At 39.2% G+C, this 17,456-nt stretch overlaps 1 protein-coding gene across 3 annotated transcripts in view; it reads right to left on the reverse strand.

The window, feature by feature from the left end:
- The window catches only part of SPATA17 (spermatogenesis associated 17), a 146,336-nt gene that overhangs the window by 45,002 nt on the left and 83,878 nt on the right, over positions 1-17,456 (reverse strand). For all 3 annotated transcript variants that reach the window (XM_073338910.1, XM_073338909.1, XM_073338912.1), the window contains 2 exons: positions 14,111-14,314; positions 9,409-9,557 (listed from right to left, as the gene is read on the reverse strand). In XM_073338910.1, coding sequence (XP_073195011.1) covers positions 9,409-9,557; positions 14,111-14,314 — 353 coding nt within the window. The remainder of the gene's footprint in view (positions 1-9,408; positions 9,558-14,110; positions 14,315-17,456) is intronic.

Genomic DNA, 17,456 nt, shown 5'->3' on the forward strand with positions numbered 1-17,456 from the left:
GCAGATTTCTTACATCTGGGTCCCAGCCCCCTAGTGTGACTAAGGTGGAACTCCACAAGCCCTCGAAGGTTTTTGATGGCTAAAGGCAGTGGTAGCAGAATGGAGCAGGAGCCAGCTCCTTTCTTGGCAATCAAGTGTCCAGGTTGCTGTCTGAGAGAGAACTGAAGGCTCCCCAAATAAGGCAATAATAAAAAATGAAATATTATTGCTACAAAAACTCAAATAAGGGATATCCCAAAAGAAACAAAAACTCTAGGATGGGTGGGGATTTTGATCAAGCTTTGCCCTCCTAGAGGCAAAATCCTAGCAGCGATACTTTGTAAATGCACTGTGTACCAGGTTGCTACCTTGCAGAGATGGCTTTGACTGTCTCATTAGCATCAAAGGCTGTCCTTGGTGTTGTGTCGGATCTATGCTGTGGCACAGATGGTGGGGTTTCAGTTTGTTTGTTTTTTTATGCTCTTGTTCTAGAGAGGACAGTTGAGTAGGGTAGGGGCCTTCTTCCATAGCACCACCAGGCCTTTGGTCACAATGCTCTGGTAATCTATGACTCTGAGTGCTGCAGCCACAAATTGATTATCTTGATGTCCAGGTAAATGCCAGCACTGTAGCTCAGAGTAGTGGAGTGCAGTAACATGACAGTGGCGAGCCTTCCTTCTAACTGTTCGTGCCTCAACTTCCAAGTTCTCATGTGGAGGTGAGGGGATATCCCCAGAGAGGATTTTTTATTAACTGTCTTTAAGGCACATTTAGCTTTGAGGCATCCTTTTCAGCAGCCCATACAAAATAGGGTGAAATAGCATGGAACAGGCCTGATTGGACACACACAATCCTGCCTCAGATAACTCTCAGTGCTGCACCAATAGATTCCTGAACGTCCGAGCCAACTACGGTAAAAAGTCCTTTTCTTTCTCCCTTCATCCTGCTCCTCTCTCTACTGTGTGTAGTTTTCCTATCTCTCCACTCTTTCTCCATCCTCCCTACACATATTCTCTCCTTTCTTCCACTTCCTCAGCCTTTGTCTTTATTCCTTCTTGTCTCTCTCACCCCGTTATCTAGAGTTTTTGTTTCAGTAGAGCAGCAGGAGATGGAAGAAAGGCCTTCTGGACCCAGCAGATTTTCCAGCTGGGGTGGTAGGGATAACATGTATAGCAGGATGCTGATCAGGGCCTGACTCTGATGGTAATTTGAGAGAGAGAGATAAGCTTCCTGGCAGAAGCAAGAGGAATATAGGCTTGGCAGGTGTGCCATTGTCTGCTGAGAAGCACAGTCTCAGTTCTGTGTGATGCCTACCAACAGGGGCACAGCTCAGAAACACTCACTTTCTCTTGTGTTTACACAGAAACAGTAGTAGTCCTGCAGTCCCTTCTCTGGATCTGCCTGTAAAAGGGTGGCTTGCTCTTGGGGCTAAACCAACCCTGATTACAAGATGGGCTTCTCCTGGGAGGAAGCTGGTGATTCCTTTATAAAGGAGCCGGGTAGAAATGTTGAGATGGTCCAGCTGGGGAAAGAGATCAAGCAAGGCTCCGGCAAGGCCCTGAGTAAGCAGGGAGGAAAGCTCTCCAGGCAGGAAGGCCTGGAAGATACCTCGACTACAACAAGGAAAAAAATGAGAAAAGCTCTTTAGGCTGACAGAGATCGTGAGTAACCAGGGAGGAGACTGGCTGAAGAAGAACTCCAGAGAGGGTGGAAGTTTTTTGTTTCAGTTAAAGACAGTTTTGAACTTTTATTTAGACAACTGTGACCCTGGAATGGGTGGACTAAGGATTGAGACCTGGCCAGAGTGCCAAGTTACCTGACAGAGAAACCACCACCAGGGTGACTAGTGACAGGGGCACTAGTCCAGCAAGGGGCTGTGACCCCATGCCTGGCTATGAGGGGGCTTATCGTGGTGAGTGGACTCTGTGGACTGACTGTCAAACAGGCAAATGTCCGGTAACCTAGTAGCAACGGAATCTGGGCCTGTACTCTGATGCCAGATCTCTTCATGCTTTGTCCACACTTCTGAGAAGGGTCTGACGCACTTCTGCATTAACTGCAGGAAGCCACCTTGTCATAATGAGGTACAAGGTTGCACTACCTTGGCATAATGAGGTACATTAAAAACAGAGAACTACGTAGGATTTTCATGCTTACCTTAGCTTCCTTTCTTTTGTAATTTCTAGTTAAACATTTAATATTACTTTAATGCATATTTTTGTGGTTTAATAATAGAAATGCTGCCAAAATCTTACCTATAGCTATATGAACAGAAGTGCAATAATTTTACCTAAACAGGTTCTCTGCACTAGTGATTCTATCTCTTGTCTTCTTGTTCCAACTCAAATAAAACAGAATTATCTGTCAGTCTAAAGAAGACCATGAACAATTAGTTCCACATAAACTGTTCAGTACCATCTGGCACATATGAATTAATTATTCTTTATGAAGAACTTCATGAATTTTCAGTTTTCAAAGTTGGTGCCAAATCTGAAGTTATTCCTCCACCCATTCAGATGTGCCCTCTTTGGGACATTGAGTACTATCACCAGTATTATTGCCCGTTTCTGCTTTTCACTCAGGGAAGGCAAGAAGCTCTGAGGCTGTTCTTATCTTAGCATATGGTTGGGGCAGCCATAATTTGTCCCATAATGAATTCATGTTAAAACAAACTGTATTTACAACATAAAGACAGTATAATCCCTCGATGCATCTACTCTGGTTACCAGTTGTGCTGAAAAAATTTTTATAGTGGGGTGCTGATGATGCAAACCATGTATTTGGTGTTGTTTATTACTACTTCAAGTCATGGGGTGCAGCAGAACCCCCAGCATCCCTAGTTCCAGCACCACTGCCGGTTACATCCAATGTCATATAATTTGATAATTATATTATTATTCATTATTTAAGACACTGTATGTAATGCTACACTAAGTGTGTGTCCAGTCCACAGCTGTATTTATCGTATAAATTATTCTGTATTCTGATGTTAGTAAATATAGGAATCCTCTGGTCATTTTTGTTTAATCCAGGTCTGCAATGGAGTAAGGTAGCGGAAAAAAGAATAGCCTACTTCTTGTATGAAGCAAAAGTAACAGAGATCTCTTTTGCAGACAAATTCTAGAACTTCTTAATTATACACAGACTTATTATCTGCATCCCCAGTGTTATAAAGTACCAGAACTTCATTAGAAAAATTAAGATAGAAAAATGAAGGCACCACTTTGTAAATTTCCACTGGAAATTAGCTGGAAGAAGCAGAGGAATACTGGATCAAAAGAGGGTAATCATGCTTAACTGTGCCCTAGAGCACCCGCATGTATAATACGATTTACACAGTAACTACCTCTCCTATTACAGCTTGTTTGGAGTATTTCTGTGTTAATGGGGTTAGCTAATTTAGTATTTTAACTTAAAAAGACTCTGCTGATTAATAAATGTTGCACACTGTGCTAGTAATTAAAATAAATGGAAGAGTTACAAATAGAAGTTGAATTGTTAAGGAAACATTATCTGAAAATATATGGTAATCCCTGTTTATCATAATACAATAACAGTCCAGAAAATATGCAAATTGCTAAAGTTGCAAAGCATATGAAAAACTAGACATAATTTGCAAAAAGTTTTTAGATGTGTAAGATCTGTATGACATAAAATGCAGTGGTTATTTTTATTGTAACTAACTCAGAAATACAGTGAACTGTATCATCCAGATGTAAGACATTGAAATAATATTTTATTTAAGAAAAAATCTTACTCAAGCATTTAGCTGAATAAAAAAAATAACATGTTCTTAACATTTTGTTACCATTCATTCTGGGCCAATTCCTGACCCTCACGATCTGTAGGCACAGGGCCTATCTAGGTTGCAAACTTCTCCATAATCTTTCCCTAAAAGAGAGGCTAGACCAGAACTAGGTAGTTGGACAAGATGTTCATTTTGAAAAGTCTTTTGTGAAAAATTTAATGGATAAAATTTAATACTCAGAAGAACAGAAGGAATCCATCCTCTTGGAATGAGTATTAACCATCTCCCTTAAAAGCAGACCAAGCCACTGATGTTCATTGTTCAGGAAAGATATGGATCTGGTCCATAGATGGTGGAATTTGAGTCCACCAAATAACTCCTGGAGGCTGGTAAGAATGAGACTCAGAATTCAGCAAAGTGAGATGGAATGCTCTGAACTATAATCACACTGAAAACAAAAGATGTGGGGAAGAGAGGTCAGTAGGGGTTAATTTTTCTTACGCGACAGAACATGTTCATATCTTGGGATAGAAAATTAAATAACAGATTATCTAAGGTTTTTAGACAGCCCCCATTGCTATGGTACCTCAGGGTCTAACAATCTTTATTGCAGCTATCCTCATAAAGCCCCCCTGAGGTAGGGAAGAACTACAATCCCTATTTTACAGATGAGGAACTGAAACACATTGAGCCTTTGGGCTTGGCTACACTTGCAGATGTAGAGCGCTGGGAGTTAAACCAGCCCTCGGAGAGCGCAGCAGGGAAAACGCTGCCGTGTGTTCACACTGTCAGCTGCAAGCGCACTGGCGTGGCCACATTAGCAGCTCTTGCACCGCCACAAAGAGCAGTGCATTGTGGTAGCTATCCCAGTGTGCAAGTGGCTGCAACGTGCTTTTCAAATGCGGGGGGCAGGGGGTGGAGTGTGACAGGGAGTGTGTTGTGTGTATGTGGGGGGAGAAACAGTGTGTTTTGGGGGGCTGAGAGCTGTGGGGGGCTGTTAAGTTCAGCCAGCAGCAGACTCCCCTCCCCTGCGCGCACACACACACTCACAATAGCAGCATTCCACACTAATGGTTTGCTTTGTCTCAGGGCAGATAAGCATGCCGGCTGTCAGAAACGGAGCTTTGAAAGGGGATATCCGCCTGCCTGCAGCTGATTTCAAAACAATGAGAAGAGTGGCCACTTGACTTCAGGGGATTATGGGATGTTTCCAGAGACCAATCGCAGTGCAGTAATGCAACACCTCGTCCACACTGATGCCTGGGCATCAGTGTGGACGAGGTGCAGCAAGCTTTATGCTTCTCATGGAGGTGGATTACCAGGAGTGCTCCAGCTGCAGAGTCCAGGCGCTCTACGTGCCTTGCCAGTGTGGACACCTTAGGAGTTAGGGCGCCTGGGGCTGCTTTAATGCGCTGTAACTTGCAAGTGTAGCCAAGCCTTAGTGACTTGCCTGAGGTCACATAGTAAATCTGGAATGGGTGAAGAAACTGAAATCTGTTTTCTCAAGCCCTAGGCTAGCACCCTAATCACTGGACTGTCTTTGCCCTCTCTTGTAAAACTATGTCTTTATTTATAAACCGCAACTAACTCTGGAGGATTATGTGAACTTTAAAACAATCCTTTAGGGGGGCCCTTTGGAGCACAATGCATGTGAACTGAGACATATTTCAGAAAAGTTATTGAAAATTTAATTTCTGACCTTTAGAGAATTACATACAAATAAATACAACAGATCATCATTCTTGGGTTGATGTTGCTGCATGCAACTAAGAAGAGAACTTTACATGCTCAGTGTTCTAAATCTATTGGTTCCTGCAAGTGATGTCTTATGCCAGCCGCTAGTCTGTAAAATGGGTGCTCCAATTTCCAATTCCTAGCCAAGTGGAAAGTAAAATCACTCCATCTCTGTAAAAAGGAATGGCGTTATTTTGGGGGGTGGAAGGGAGACGGAGGAGGAGAGGAAGACTTCAACTCTGTGGGGAGAAGTGTGGGTCAGTTGGCACTTTTGTGATGTACTTCTTCAGAGAACAATTATCAAGAAAGTCATTTGTATTGGGCCAGATACCCCAGTCATTCCATCACTACAATGTGGATAGATTCTAGTTGTACAGTCAGTTCCAGTGTATAGAGATGAAGCAATATTCTGAGTGCAACTATGCTTATTCTCTACTAGTACAGACAGGTCCTCTAAGGAACTTACTCCAGTGCCATAACTGAGGGCAGGCTCTTAGCTGATCTAACTTCTGACGTAGCTGAGCAGCACAGGTCAGGGAGCTCCCTGTGGCTCGTGTTCTCAACTGCATCAGAACTTGGATACAGTGCATAGTTGAGCACTCTGTTTTTAAGATGCATTTCCCAACCGATTTCTAGTCCTGAAGACTAAAATGCTTCAGAGATGACATTATAAAATAAAAGATGAAACTGGAAACTGCAATAGTCTAAAAATGAAGGCAGGTTTATCATATCCTGAGCTGTAATGTTTTGAATGGAAGGATAATATATGTTCTCCCATTTTAAAGTTGGATATAGGCAGAGCCCTGTGTACAGTAGATTATGCATCCACATAAACAGATTTCCATTCTTAAGTGTTGCCTCCCTGGTGTGAGACAGATCAGAAACATCCCTAGCTCTTATATTTCTAGTCTTCTGAGGCTCTAGCAGTTAGGCACAAGACCCTCTGCTGTGTTCCCTTTCAACTCTGGCTTGCTCCCTCAGCTCTCAGACCCTTCTCAATCAGTTCCTGAAATGCATGGGAAACAAGAACGCTCTTACAAATGCAAATGTAACTTCAAATATAAAAGTATACCACTTGGAGCCACACCTTATCTTTGAAAAGAAACCTAAAAGTCTGAGGGCAGGGCAGTGGGAATCCTGTGTGATATCTTCAAAGGGTGAGAATTACAGGTAAGTAATTTTACCTTCTTTAAAAATACCACACAGGTTTCCCATTCTTAGAAAGTAAAAACTGGAAGTATGTCTCACCTTCCACAAAAATAAGCATTGCCAATAAATGCCTTATCTCTCTTTTTTTGCTCTGTTTTTCTTTCCAAAAAAGATAAGTAATTCCATAAATAAGCCCTATGATGCAGAAATATAGTCTTGAAGTACTCAATTACATAGAAATATACAGAACTTTGTCAGCTCATAAAAGACATCCCAGATAATAAACCATCAATAAACCTTTCCTTGACTCTCTTGACCCCTCTCTTGAGGCAAATATTCCACAACAGTGGCTGCAACCTTATTCGTGAGTGCCAGTCTTGAGGATGGCATGAAGGTTTGTCATCTCCTTTGCAAGGTTACAGATGTGATCCTGGCATACTTGGTTGAATCTGGTGTACAAATTAAGCAGTCACAGAATGGATACATAGTGTACAATCCTTCGTCCTGTGTTGTGGAGGACTCCGAGCACCACAGCACTGCTTCTGTGCATTAGGATTGTCATTAAATTCTTCCTTATACTCATGTTGAAGAAAGACAACTGACCAATATCTGTCAGAGTTGAAAACACAACTTTGGACAGCTCAAGGCCACAGCCTTCATACTAGATTTATCATAAGAATTAGAAGATCTTTATCCAGGATCTGACTCTTCATGACTTCTGATTAAACATGGTGACATCTGTGGACTAGTGTTTCTCATAAGCACAAGACACAGTGGGTATATCTACACAGCCAGTGGCAGTGAGCATCCCAGCCCAGATCGACAGACTCAGGCTGGGGGGGCGGGTAGTACCTCTTTAAAAACAGCTGTGTAGACAACACTTTGAAGATGCAGCTTGGGCTCTGAAGCCCACCTCACTCCTTAGGCTTCACAGCTCAAGCTCCAGCCAAAGCCACAACTTCAAAGCACTGTCTTCACAGCTATTTTTAGAGCGCTCAAGTTTGTCAATCTGGCATCTTATGGTTGTGGGCTGTGACATACCAGTCATGCCAGTAAGTCAAGAGCATGATTCAATTTTTAAAAAACGAAGTGAGATAACATCTTTGTCTCCCAACGACTTCTAGATCTAATTGGCAGAGGTTAGTAGAAAAGAGTTGTGTTTTTCTAACTGCTAGCCCTGTCAATTTAATGTGAAATCTGACTATCAAGATGGTTTCTTTCCTCCTTCTATATCATCTCAGGTCACTTAAGCAAAATCTGGAACTCCGTTATACCTGTACAATCCACTGTCTTCATATTAAGCTCTCCACTATAAGGCAGAAGAGGTGTGTCTGAGAATGGAATTTGGCCTTGTAATTTCAGTTCTGGAATGGGCATTCTTTTACTTTTTGTATTAAATTAATTACATAAATTAATTGAAACTTACTTCACAATTCTATTAATGATGCACTAAACGGGACAGAATACAAGTAAGAAAACAACTTTTACTTGTAATCTGTACCAACCTGTGTTTGGCTGTACCATACAAAAGGAGTAAGAAGTACAGTACTGACATCTTATTTTTGTCACTAAAAAGCAATCCAATAAAACATGGTCTAAATTCATCTTGGGAGTTGATCTCTTGAATAAGAAGGTGCCATTTTTAAAGTCACTGTTAAGATTAAAATAGAAAAGGGGGGGGGAAAGGACTGAGGGAAAAAAACATGGCAACTACATTAATTAACACCAATGCCAAAATCTACTGATGCAGTAGAATTCAGAGCTCAGAGTCCCAACACATCAGCTGACATAAATGGCATGTGGCAGTGAAACTGAAACAAAATCTCTAGACTGAAGGTTTCAGAAGGTTTTACTAGAAGCTAGTAGGGATTGCAAAACATAAGCCCTCAATATGTCAATGGGCATAGTATGACCACTAAGACAGATGATTCACCAAACTTTTTTTTTAAAACTAGGGGGTTAAAGCATTGTCAAGAAGAGTGAACTCCAGGGAAATGCCATCAAAGCATCGAGTTATGATGAGTAACCACAGACTCTGAAGAACTGACCCAACAGAACTCCATTATGATGGATCCAATAGAGCTCCACTGTGGTCAGAAAAGAACATTAAAATGTGTTGCGGAAAGTGCTAGATCCTTTGGGATAGATGATGCCTTTAAAGCACAGCCCTGTATTCAGGGTTGTTTGGAGATGCACCAGCCCAGCTAAAGCTCCTGCAGGCAATGGGCTGCAGGAAACCATGCTGCTTCAGAAACACAGAGTGAGTACAGCTTCTATGTCACCCTCTGACAGGGTGCAACAGGTGCTCCAGCTCTCTGCAGAGTGAGCTCTGCTAGTCTGTGCAGAGGAGAGAAGGGACTTACACACAAATCTTCTGGGGAGTACAGCACCAACAGCTAGTCTCATATAGTCCTGACGTATCCAAAGTGCAAAGATTGAAATAGTGCCTGTCCGTTGGCAGAGTGCAAGAGTGGCGGAAGGATCCTTGCACCATTTGATTGCTTACTTTCCAGGAAGTCCATCTTCTGCAATGTGTATTATATTAATGGTTGTTTATTATATGTCCTTCTATAGTTCCATAGGTCTGCATGACACACTTCATAAAACAAGACAGGGTCTCTGCCCTGAACACTTTACAATCTAAATAAGAACACAGAATTTAGAAGTATGTACCTAGACTGGTTGCTAGTAAGCTGTCAAATTTGACATTTCATTTTGTCAGACATAAAAGGTTTCTGAAAGCAGCAGAATAAAGCAAATGTTCTCATAAAAATATAAGAAAAAATCAAGGAACTTACTTATTGTCATTTATGCGGTTTCTCCATTCCTCTCTTTTGATTTCCTCTCTGGCCTTCTCTAGTGAATTGATTGATGTTGCCACCCGCAAGGTTGGTTCCAAAGGCTTGTAGCGTTGCTGCAATACTTCAGCAGTATCACGGAAGGGCCCCTGACAGGTATAGGATAAGGTAAGTGTTTTGTTGTGTTCTTTTTTAAGTATTATTATTATTTGTGACATATCCCTGATGAAAAAGGATGCAGAGTGGCTGGGAGAGTGGCAAGATTTTCTTTCCAAAATAATTAATTAAAGCAGTTCATCCTGATAGAGAGTTACAGTAACATGATAGTTGAGAACATGCTCTAAAACCCTAGATGGGGAGTGAGAAATGTGCACTGGTGGATTTCTTGAACTATTAATGTGTATCTTTTACTGAAAAAAAGACATGCGTGTAGAACTGACTAGGAGTACTTAGTTCTGTTTTGTTTCTTACCAACACACTAGTAAAATAAAATTTGATCTCCGCAAAATATACTGTAGTTGTGCTTAAACATTTGAAAAAAGCCTAACCCTTTCAGTGTTCAGATTGAGAGGCTTTGTTCCTTTTACTTAAAGTGTCTTTGCCATTTTGACAGTAGAGACACTTTCAAAGAGATTCAAAACATGATTACAGAACTAACTCTTCTAGTAAAATTGCAGACAAGACAAATAAAACAGGTGTATTTGCCATTTGCTGACAACCTTTTCTCTGAAAAATTAAAGCCTACATTTATTTAGTGGCACCCAAAAAATCTATAGACCTATGGTTTCTTAACAATTTTGTATATTTGAATTGAAAATCTGTAACCATGTTTTTTAATAACTGATACTAGTATGTACCATTTAATGATACAAATCTATAGCAGCAGAAAGTTCTTTCCTTACCTTGTGACTTACCCTATATCATGGTTTTAGTGGTAACCAGTAGAAACTCACTTGGAGTGTAATTAGTACCATATTAAACTCACTACAATTTTAGTGACAACTAGACTTAAGTAGTGTTGCTAATTAAATCTTGTTTTCTTTTTACTATTGTTGATCTTGCACTGAAGTAGTGAAACCTTCTGAAAATATGAATGGACAAACAATCCTGATCATGTCCCTTATTCTTAAAGATCTCCTTCTTTAAATAGGTTATCACTAACAAGTCACAGCTGGAGTTACTGCAAGCACTGAGTGAAGACTGTGGGGCTAATAAAAAGAAATGATTCACGCCTCATTTATGTTCACTTATGTTTTACATTAATAGAAACCAATAATAGGAACCAGTTACCATAAAAGTCATGGACCGTAAATAACACAAATGGCAAATAAGTATCATCTAGTACTTTTCACAGCTGGACAGGAGGATTGCTATATTTGAAAGTAGTTAATGGATTTTTATTGGAACTTTCCTTTTTAAAGGCGCAGAACCATGTTTCTCAAGTCCCTTTTAAAGATTCTAAGAAAGCAAGTAACCATAATCTTTATGCTTTTGGCAAGCTTTTCCCCTACTTTACTTCCAGAAAGTTTACACAAAGAATAAATCTATTTTACTGGGGTCACTATAGCTCTTCTAAAGACAATAAAATAAAAAAGTTTTAGGCTGCAGGGGAATAATAAATACAATCGTAATTTACTGAAAATAGTAAATGTTATTTGCCTCCTTCTGTCCAATCAGAGAGAGCTATAGAAAAAAGTTGAAAACATTAATACGCCTTCTGTAATACAAAATGTTTGCATAAAGTAGATATGTGACTCACGGGGAGAAGAAAAATGTCAAGTGACCTGGTCAGTGTTCTTATGTAAATAAAATAACCTGTAAGAAACATAGACACATGTCCTACAGTGGAAAATACAAACAATGGACAGTCTTTCTTTTTCATCATGAATTCCTCACTTGTATTCCACTGGGTAACGGCTGAAACAGATTATCAAAATAGGTCTTTTCCATCTTTATTGATATTTCTCCTTTTCCTTTGTTTATATTTTGAATGAAATTAACAAAGTAGGGCAATTACTAAGGGAAGTGAAAAAGGGTAACTATGTACTTCCTCAAATAATGCCCTGTCATTATAAATGAAAGTGGAATATAATTTTAAAATATTAAGATGTTTCTACTCTACAGATTTTCCTCTTCCTCTGAGTCGCATATTTGGAGGAAGCTTATAAACCATGAAGATAAACATTTTAGAAACAGATAGAGACCAAATCCATTCACCTACTTGCATTTGAGAACTTAAATATCAAGATTGGTGAGTACTGTGGTGCTTACAAACATCTCTGCCCTTCTAGTGCTTGCAAGCATCCCAGGAGCTCTGCTTCATGAATGGGGGAGCCTCTTTTTGGGGGAGATCAAGGGAGGGAGTTAAACAATCCTCTTCCTCCCTCAGGAAACAAAACAAAACAAAAACTCTGTGTGCAGTTTGAGCACTGTGGTGAGTAGGATAAATCTTCTTTCTAGGGAGTGGTCCACTAGAGATTTGTCAAGGGTTGGCAAATGGACAGATATTTTGTTGTAAATGAAATAATGTTACTTCCTCAATGCCTTCTCTCACCCCAGCATAGCCACCAGCCAGACGAAAAAAGGGGTTGGGGGAAACCTTAAAATAAAAAAAAAGCAATGTGCTTGCTGTTTTTAATGCCCTTTAATGAAGAGATGACTAATTTCAGAATTAGCTGTACTTTCATCAGATTGTAAAAAGTGATAGAACTGATAACAGCACCGTTAAAAGTTTTCTTTTATATATGCTATTTTACATGCACATATTTTACATCCCTAAGAGACAACTGATGTGTTAGTTAAATTTTGTTCTTTTTAGTGTACATCAATTCCACTCTCATTTCAATATCATGCTTGAGGGCAAAGCACATTTTGGATATGTATAAAGGTGGTGATGTAACACAAGTGACTAGCATGGGGTCTGATGTGTACAATAAAGTTAGTGTCGAAGAGTGTTGTCACAGAGAACTAAGCCACAAGGATGGCTAGTGATTAAATCCCATATTGTCACATCAGAGCACTTTCAGACCTATGCATTCTGAGGGGTTTTCATGTCCAACTGTTTCATCAGCTCAGACCAATGTCCTTTCCTGAGACATACAACCCTAAATTGTCAAAGTGGTGTGCAGGGATTTAGCCGTTTGACTCCCATTAACATCAATAAGATTCACACAGCTAAATCCACGCACTGTGCTTTGAAAATTTACCTCACAGTGTACATTCTAGGGCACTGAAAGGATTAAAGTATTATATAGTAAATTCCCTCTTTGGGGTGCAGGAAATAAACAGAACTCTTCTGGTTTGTTCTGAAAGGCTGGTTTTATTCTGAAAGGCTATCTGTGTACGATTGAGCTCTCTATCTCGTGTGAGTGTATATAAACTTAGAAAGTGCTACAAAATACTCCAACCAGAACAGAAACTTGCAAGATAAACACATTGCATAATAACAAAGTGATCTTGCAAGAGTAAAGTAGCAGTGAAAATACTGTCATTTCCCCCCTTGTTTCAAGACATTCAAATGATCCCTATGTAACGTACATCAGGCAAAATATCATCCTCACTATTCTTAGAGACATAAAGTGCATACAGTCACATTCCACTGAAGGATAGGCACAGCATCTTTAGCCCTCTGAGTAAGGACAGTTAAAGCAGCACTTCAGAGGATAAGTAAAATACCCATAAATACAAATTGCATATCACTTGTTACCATCACCTGCTATTTAATTACTGAAGCAAAAATGATAAACTCAATGGAAATTACTGAAGGGAGTTTGTGTGGGAGTGTTTTCTTTCTACTTATTAGCCAATAATTGCATTGAAGAGATAAATTGAGGATGGGATTGAATGCCATGCATATGGCAGGCATTCCAAAGAGCATTAAGAGTTTTATAGGCAATAACAGAACTAAATTTGAAAAAGGGAGGCAAATGGAATGGAAGCTCAGCAGATTTGGTAAACTGAAAAATCCGTAAGGACAGCAGGGTGAAAAATTGACTCTCTTGAAACATAAAATAACTGTATCCTGGACCTTGTCTACACTAGGAAAATTTCTGAAATGTTTCCCATCAGCAAAATAAAAAGCTACGTGCAACATATGCTGTCATCAATTGAAATTGAGACCACGATAGCAAAAAATGGGAATTTAACAACTTGGTGAATCATGCAGAACAACATGTTAAAACTTTTTTTAAATTAAAACTGACACACATCTAGTGGACACAAAGGAGAAGAAAGTATTTCTGTGTTGAGAAGATATTTCCTTTGAATGAAAAGCAAAACTTAACAAAAAAGTAAATGTGATGGTATGATGGTTATTTTTGTTTTCTAGTTGTTACCTGGCTTTTTTAAAATGTTTTTCTTTTAACTGGTTATCTCTTCGCATCATCTCTAATTTCTCCTGCATACCAATTGTATCATCCCAGAATTATGTTTAGATTTGTGCAATTGGAAGTACTGCATCTGATGAACTTCAGTTGAGATGTTAGCTATATGGTAGTTTCTTACTATAATTTTCACGTGTTCATATCTTTTCAAAGAACAAAAATGCAGTCTATATGATCCCTATCTCCTTGCCTTTATATGTTCTCTTTCTTTCAAAGAGGTCTATGTCCTGAACTAGTATGATGAATAGATAAGAATAAGAACATTACCTGCAACAGTATTTGGCAGAATTAGTTGCCTAAGAGTTATTGGTATGCATTACCTGAGGTTTCTGTCTGCCAATGGGTGGAAGAGGCTTCATTGTAGGGAAAGTTAGGGCACTTGTACAAGTTAGCCAGTCAGAAATCTCATCAGTAAGATGCTTCTTTATTTGTTGCTGTCTGTGGCTGAAAGGCCTTGCCTTCCGTAACCGTACTTCCATTGGATCAGGTGATTGTCTGAATGGTGAGTTGTACACACCTGTCATCTGAGGAGAAAATGGAGCGATCTTGAATTCAAATAATTTAAAACATATGTTTGTTTTGATGCTTTAAATCAAAATGATAAAGACAACTACGTAACAAGTGTTTCAGCAAAAAGTTGCAGTAGGACTACTGACATGAGAAAGGTCTCTGGATGAAATGCATTCCTGTGCACTGCTTATGTCCCATTAAGACAGGGCTTAAGTGGGATTTACATGGTGCATAGGCATCCTGCAGGCCTTCTGCATAGGGGTCAATTTTACACATGGAGGCAAGTGTTGCAGAACTGAGACTACTAAGCTCATCTTTTCTTCCAGTCATATACAATCCTTCTTCCTCCATATCTAATAGCCATACAAATATAACAATTTCTCATAATAATTATATTGGGCAAATCTCATTCCAGTTTAAAACAAAAAATATTGAGTGTACATCTTGTAATGTAAAGTAGTAGAATCCATAATAGAAAAAATAGTTTTCAAAGTATATTATCTGTCATTTTGAAAAATGCTGACAAAGAGGAATACAGATGCCATGTGCGCCCTTGTATCTCTGCACTGCTATGATGGCTGAACCACAATTTGGCTTCAAGAGAGTAGCAAATGGCAGCATTCTCACAACTAGAGTGGAATGACAATGGGGAAAACCATACCATGAATATTCATATGAATAAAAAAACAAATTTTTGTTTGATCTTCCTGGCAACACTTTCATGTTAACTTTCTGCACACATTCAAACATGCTAGCTTCACCAGTGTGAACACTTGTGAAAAATGAATATTAAGGTCAAATACATATTCTGAAATGTATTTTAAGCTGTAAAATTCACAGCCCACTTGTGAATTCAGTAATTTGGTAACAATATGATGTTACTTATGTGACTAAACAACAAAGCTGTAATTTCAAATTGTTAATTGGCAATATCCATTATTTGCAATTTGCAAATGTGTAGCAGGCCAAAAGTTACATGCCAAACAAATTTCCAAATCATTTTGTATACTAATAAACTGAAAATATTTTCATCTGTTTGCAGGCAATTCATGAGAAGAGATAAAAGTAACTGTTGAAAAAAAGATAGAAATTAACATAGTTTTAATAATTAATTTATTTAGTAAACATGGGAATCACTATATCCCACAGCACAAAACTACTGCATTTTTGATCGATTAGATTACATCTGTGTAAAGGTGCATGTGCCAGAAATTAATCTAAAGATCATAAATGCTTTTTTAAAAATAATATACTTGCAGAATTCTTAGGTTTTTTTAACCACATTTGTACAAAGTATTTTTTAATTTTGTTTTTAGCATGTTATAATTGCCAAAACCTACTGAATTAAAAAAAAAGGTGAAGACATTGCTTTGGGGGAGCAGTAGGTGTGAGGGAGAGAGAGTAAACATTTATAATGTGCCATTTTTCCTTCTGTAGAACTATTTTGGCCCCCTGAGAAAATTAAGTAGAGCATCAGGCTCCTCATAAAGTATTAACAGTTTGGGTTTGGGAGGATTGAGAGCTCCCCAATTAGCTCTAATGCATTTTTCATTAGTGTGTCCCACTGAGAAATTCCAACTCATGTGGTTAAAAACTTAAATAAAACTTTTATGAAACTTATTGTTTAATGTATTTAGATATGCATAGATGATAGCTTATTTTAAATATTGCTGTTAAATTCTATGAGACAGATTCTCCTATCTGAGTATTCTGGCCCTAAATCCATTGTAATTATCTCAATGTAACTCTCTCACACCACTCTCTCCATTCTTCTGGGGCGAAGGTAGTAGGAAAAAGAGGACATGGATGTATGAAGGCATGGCCAGGAGACCCTTGCACCAACCCAATCCCCAGCTGTATTCTAACACAGCACAGGGGCACTGGCCTTGTCCAGAAGCTGCAGCAGAATCAAAGGAGGGAATGCAGAATTGCAAGCCACCGTGTGATCTGTGTTCTGTGCAGTTCAGCTGCACCCTCTGATTTCGCTCTGTATTTGAAGACTGGCTCTTAGATTCCCAAAAACATCTCACAATGTTTGAGATTCATTCCAGACTCTTACTGACTATTTTCACAGCATTTTATAGATAAGCCTATCTGTAACTTTATCATACCAGTTTGTATTTGCTTGCAAATACTTAATGATCTGCAAGAGCTAGATTAATACACTGTCTCTGGCTTTTATTGTATTGCTGCATAATTACTGCATGAACTTCCACTATATGTTTGTTATACATCTAATATTAAATTCATACAGATACAGAAGGCCTGTTCAAAGCCCTCCACACCAACTGGGCTCCATATTGGGGATATAAAACATGGTGTCCAGAGGAATGACTTGTCAATGCAAGAATCCATAGTCCAGCCCAATTCAGAAAGCACTTAAGCATATACTTAACTTTAAAGTATGTGCCAGCTACAATGGGTCATAAGAACATGTTTAAAATGATGCATTACAATTTTCTTGTCTTCGAGACTCTTCACCATTAAGACCCACCATGTCTATTGAGATGCTAGCATATCAGATTGTCAGCCTTGACTTTGCCCTGACAATAACAGCAGCCTCAACTGGCCACTTGTCCATTTCTTACTCAAGCACCTTCCCTGATTCATTCCATGCCCCTCACCTGTATATGGAAAAAACTCTCCATCACAATTCACAAAGCCACCTCCTCATCCTTTGTTAAATCATTCCTCAAAACCTACCACTTCTGTGATGCTACAGTTTGCTCCCATCTAGAATTGGTTAGGCAAGTGATGACTTGTAAGTCTGCTTTCTATGAAACTCTGTTCATTCTACTGTTCCCTTTCTCTCCCAAGCCACTCCCCACCTAATGAGTCTGTTTTGTTCATGAGTTGTACCCGGCCTGTCACCTAGATTGAGTTTTGTGGGGCAGGGACTGTCTTCTTTGCTACATGACTTGTACAATGAGATTCTGATCTTTGATTGGTGTTTCTAGGCACTACCATAATACAAACAATTGGGGTGTTTTACTGAATTGGGGCCTCCAAGTGTGCTATGGAGGGGAGTCTCCAAAGTAGCTCTGCATAGATTAGCATACAGGGTTACTTTGTGAGGGGACAGTAATAATAATAGTAATTCTTATTTCCTATATAGTGCTTTTCATCAGTAGATCTCACAGTGCTTCATAATCTTTA

The sequence above is a fragment of the Lepidochelys kempii genome, chromosome 3 (genome assembly GCF_965140265.1).
Source record: "Lepidochelys kempii isolate rLepKem1 chromosome 3, rLepKem1.hap2, whole genome shotgun sequence".
NCBI lineage: Eukaryota > Metazoa > Chordata > Testudines > Cheloniidae > Lepidochelys > Lepidochelys kempii.